Source organism: Salvelinus sp. IW2-2015, linkage group LG19 (genome assembly GCF_002910315.2).
Source record: "Salvelinus sp. IW2-2015 linkage group LG19, ASM291031v2, whole genome shotgun sequence".
In the NCBI taxonomy this organism is placed as follows: Eukaryota; Metazoa; Chordata; class Actinopteri; order Salmoniformes; family Salmonidae; genus Salvelinus; species Salvelinus sp. IW2-2015.
In genome coordinates this window covers 1689907-1693712 of record NC_036859.1, presented here as the reverse complement: position 1 = coordinate 1693712, position 3806 = coordinate 1689907, and the positions used below count along the sequence as shown (strand labels likewise).

The window sequence follows — 3806 nt, the reverse complement described above, 5'->3', positions numbered from 1 at the left end:
GCTAAAGCTGTTCAGAGCCACTAATCAGATTACAGACAGAAATTAGCCCTGATGATAAAAACGCTGAAAATGGATTGGAGGACGGTGCCAGGAGGACTGAGGAGTGTAGCAGGTAAGAGAGAGAGACCGATACACAGAGAGACCGATACACAGAGAGACCGATACATACAACCACACCCACTCACACATGTACACACACACACTGGCATAGACTTGTTGGAAACCTGGACAGGTTTAAAAAATGCAGCACAATGGTGAAATAGTTCAGACAGTGTCCAATAATGGACAAGAAATACCACTTGTCTAAGTCATCACAAATAGAGTAAGACTATAGGGAGGGGAAGCAGAAGAGAGAAAGGGCAGAGAGAGAGGCAGAGAGAGAGGCAGAGATAGCATGGGAGGAAAGAGATAGTGTAAGAGAGAGAGAGAGAGAGAGAGGCAGAGAGAGAGGCAGAGAGAGAGGCAGAGAGAAAGAGATAGTGTGTGTGTGTGAGAGAGAGAGGCACACAAAAAACGATACATACCTCGGCCTAAACATCAGCGCCACAGGTAACTTCCACAAAGCTGTGAACAAGCTGAGAGACAAGGCAAGAAGGGCCTTCTATGCCATCAAAAGGAACATAAAATTTGACATACCAGTTAGGATCTGGCAAAAAACACTTGAATCAGTTATAGAACCCATTGCCCTTTATGGTTGTGAGGTTTGGGGTCCGCTCACCAACCAATAATTCACAAAATGAGAACCCCCTTATGCTAGGGTTACCACTGGCTAGCGCTACATAACCCCCTAGTCTCCTGGTCCATGGGACACCTACTAGACTGGGGTAAGGACTGCCAGACTAAATTTCTTCGACCCCCACCAAGAGCCTCGCCGTGTCCTCCTGCATCCATTGAAGACCAAGACTTCTCCCCGCTCTCCCTCCCGAATACTTCGCCCTCTGGGAGGCCTTCAGTGAGAAAGAAAGCTGCCCGGCTCCACACCTCCCCGGGGCCGYCTGTACTCCCTCTCGACCCCTTAAGCAGCAGTCATGGACAATTACATCTGGGAGTCGCTGGAGGCAGGTTTCATTTGCCCCTCTACATCTCCAGCTGGTGCAGGCTTCTTCTTCGTGGGTAAGAAGGATGGAGGCCTGTGTCCTTGCATCGATTACAGAGGGCTGAACCGGATTACGATCAAGAATCGTTACTCGGCTTACAATCTGGTGAGAATCAGGGAGGGAGATGAGTGGAAAACTGCCTTTAACACCCCTAGTGGTCACTATTTGTATTTAGTCATGCCCTTTGGATTACCGAACTCACCGGCCGTCTTTCAAGCATTGGTCAATGACACCCTTAGGGATATGTTGAATCAGTTTGTCTTTGTTTACCTTGACGACATCCTGATCTTCTTGAAAACTCTTCCGGAACACATACTGCACGTCCGTCAAGTCCTGAGACGCCTCCTGCAGAGGCAACTATATGTCAAGATTGAGAAGTGTGAGTTCTATGTATCCCAAGTTTCCTTCCTGGATCACATTATCTCTACTGCAGGCATCCAAATGGACCCCATAAAGGTTGAGGCGGTCACCGATTGGCCCCATCCCACCTCACTCAAGCAGGTCCAGTGGTTCCTCGGGTTTGACAATTTTTACAGCCGTGAATTTTTTACATCCGTTTTATATGGAACTTTGGTGTGGTGGAAGTGCCTCTCACGGTTCTAACCCGCAAGTCCCAGACCCATTTTTGCTGGACTCCCGAAGCTGACAAGGCATTCGTGGAGCTCAACGGACGTTCCACCTCTGACCCATCCTCGTTCATCCTGATCCTATCTCCTTCCTTTGTGGTAGAGGTGGACTCCTCGGACACCGGAGCAGGGACGGTTCTTTCACAGCGGAAACGAGGAGGGCAAGAAACTGCACCCATTCACCTTTCTCACCATGGCGGTTCTCGCCAGCGGAACGCAACAACGATGTAGGCAACCGGGAGCTCTTGGTAGTCAAGTGGGCCCTTGAGGGGTGGAGACACTGGTTGGAGGGGGCACCTTATCCTTTCGTAATCTAGACAGACCATTAGAACTTGGTCTCCATTCAAGAAGCCAGGAGGTTGAACGCTCGCCAGGCTAGGTGGGCTCTGTTTTTTTAACAGGTTCGATTTCACACTAGCCCATCGCCCGGGATCCAAGAACCAGAAGGCAGACGCACTGTCTCGCCAACACGATGTCTCTAACGAGGAGAGGGACCCTGAGCCCATCATCCCCAGCTCACGCATCTACTTCCATCTTTAAAACATAAAAACATCAAACAGGGCAGGGACACGGGAGGAATGATAATACATAGTGTAACCATCATCTGTGTACATTTTGTTTATTTATTAGCCATTCATAATCATGTTTTTATTTAATTAAATGTATCGACCGAAGATTRCACAATATAACAGCAGTAGTGTTGTACCTGTATACACGACTATATGTACTTATTATAATCACTACTGAAATGAACTGCATTTCATTATCCTCAYTGCATTGTACTGTATTTACTGAAATGTTTTACCACTACTGCTCTGGCAATATCTACTGTCTGTTTCCAAAGCAGTTCGAATCTGGAGCGTCAACTACCAACACCATAACTTATACACAGACATAGGCAGCCATACCAAACAGTGGGCCTGCGTCCCAAATGCCACCCTGTTCTCGATATAGGGATTTTAGGAACCCCTGCTCTTTCCATGACCTAGACAGACCAGGTGAATCCCGGTGAAAGCTTTGATCCCTTGTTGATGTCACTTGTTCRATCCACTTCAATCAGTGTAGATGAAGGGGAGACGGGTTAATTAAAGAAGGATTTTTAAACCTTGAGACAATGGAGACATGGATTGTGTGTGTGTGCCATTCAGAGGGCGAATGGGCAAGACAAGTTATTTAAGTGCCTTTGGTAGTAGGTGGTAGTAGGTGCCCGGCGCACCGGTTTGTGTGTCAAGAACTGCAACACTGCTGGGTTTTTAATGCTGAACAGTTTCCCGTGCGTGTGAAGAATAGTCCGCCACACTCAAAGGACATCCAGCCGACTTGTCACAACTGTGGGAAGCATCGGAGTCGACATGGGCCAGCGTCCCTGTGGAACGCTTTCGCCACCTTGTAGCCCATGCCCAACGAATTGAAGCTGTTCTGAGGGCAAAACGGTGTCCAACTCAATATTAGGGAGGTGCTCCTAATGTTTTGTACACTCAGTGTACAGAGAATATATTCTGTATATTCCCATAGGGCCCTGGTCAAAAGTAGTGCACTACATAGGGAATAGGGTGCCATTTGAGAAGCAGTCTTTGTTCCTGAATTAGCAGATGTACAGTATACCAGAGGGTTGATGCCTGACAAATTAGAGCTAACCTATTGTGGTACCCACTGAGAGTGAATGGAGATTGGACTCACTGCAGAGAACAACACTGTACTGAGGCTTTACACTGTGAACATGAAAATAGAACCAAAGTGTAGCAATACACACATACACACACACACACACACCGAACATAACACTGTCAGTGTCTTTTTGGATATTGGAAATGCATGATTTGTCTCTCTTGAATGGCACCACGTGGGCTTAGATGGCAATGTTTACATGTTTAACTCTGCCTCACCCTTGCCCCTCCCGGGTCCACCTGCCGCCCTCCACTCCAAGTAGTCAACCCTAATAAGGCAACATGTTAGCTGAGTGGCTGCCTGATGGAGGGAGAGAGAGGTCACCCAGTGTTTACCACCAGTGTGTGTGTGTGTGTGTGTGTGTCAGCATGCCTAAGGCACGTTCACGCAGATGAGCAGGGATCCTGGGCATCTT

General features: G+C 47.9%; 1 protein-coding gene across 1 annotated transcript in view; it reads right to left on the bottom strand.

Moving 5' to 3' along the window:
- LOC111979532 (supervillin-like) overlaps positions 1 to 3806 on the bottom strand; it is a 63746-nt gene that overhangs the window by 56092 nt on the left and 3848 nt on the right. Inside the window, 3 exon segments of the mRNA XM_070449108.1 lie at positions 1082 to 1199; positions 1368 to 1442; positions 1702 to 1861. Of these exon segments, the coding sequence (XP_070305209.1) occupies positions 1082 to 1199; positions 1368 to 1442; positions 1702 to 1861 (353 nt within the window).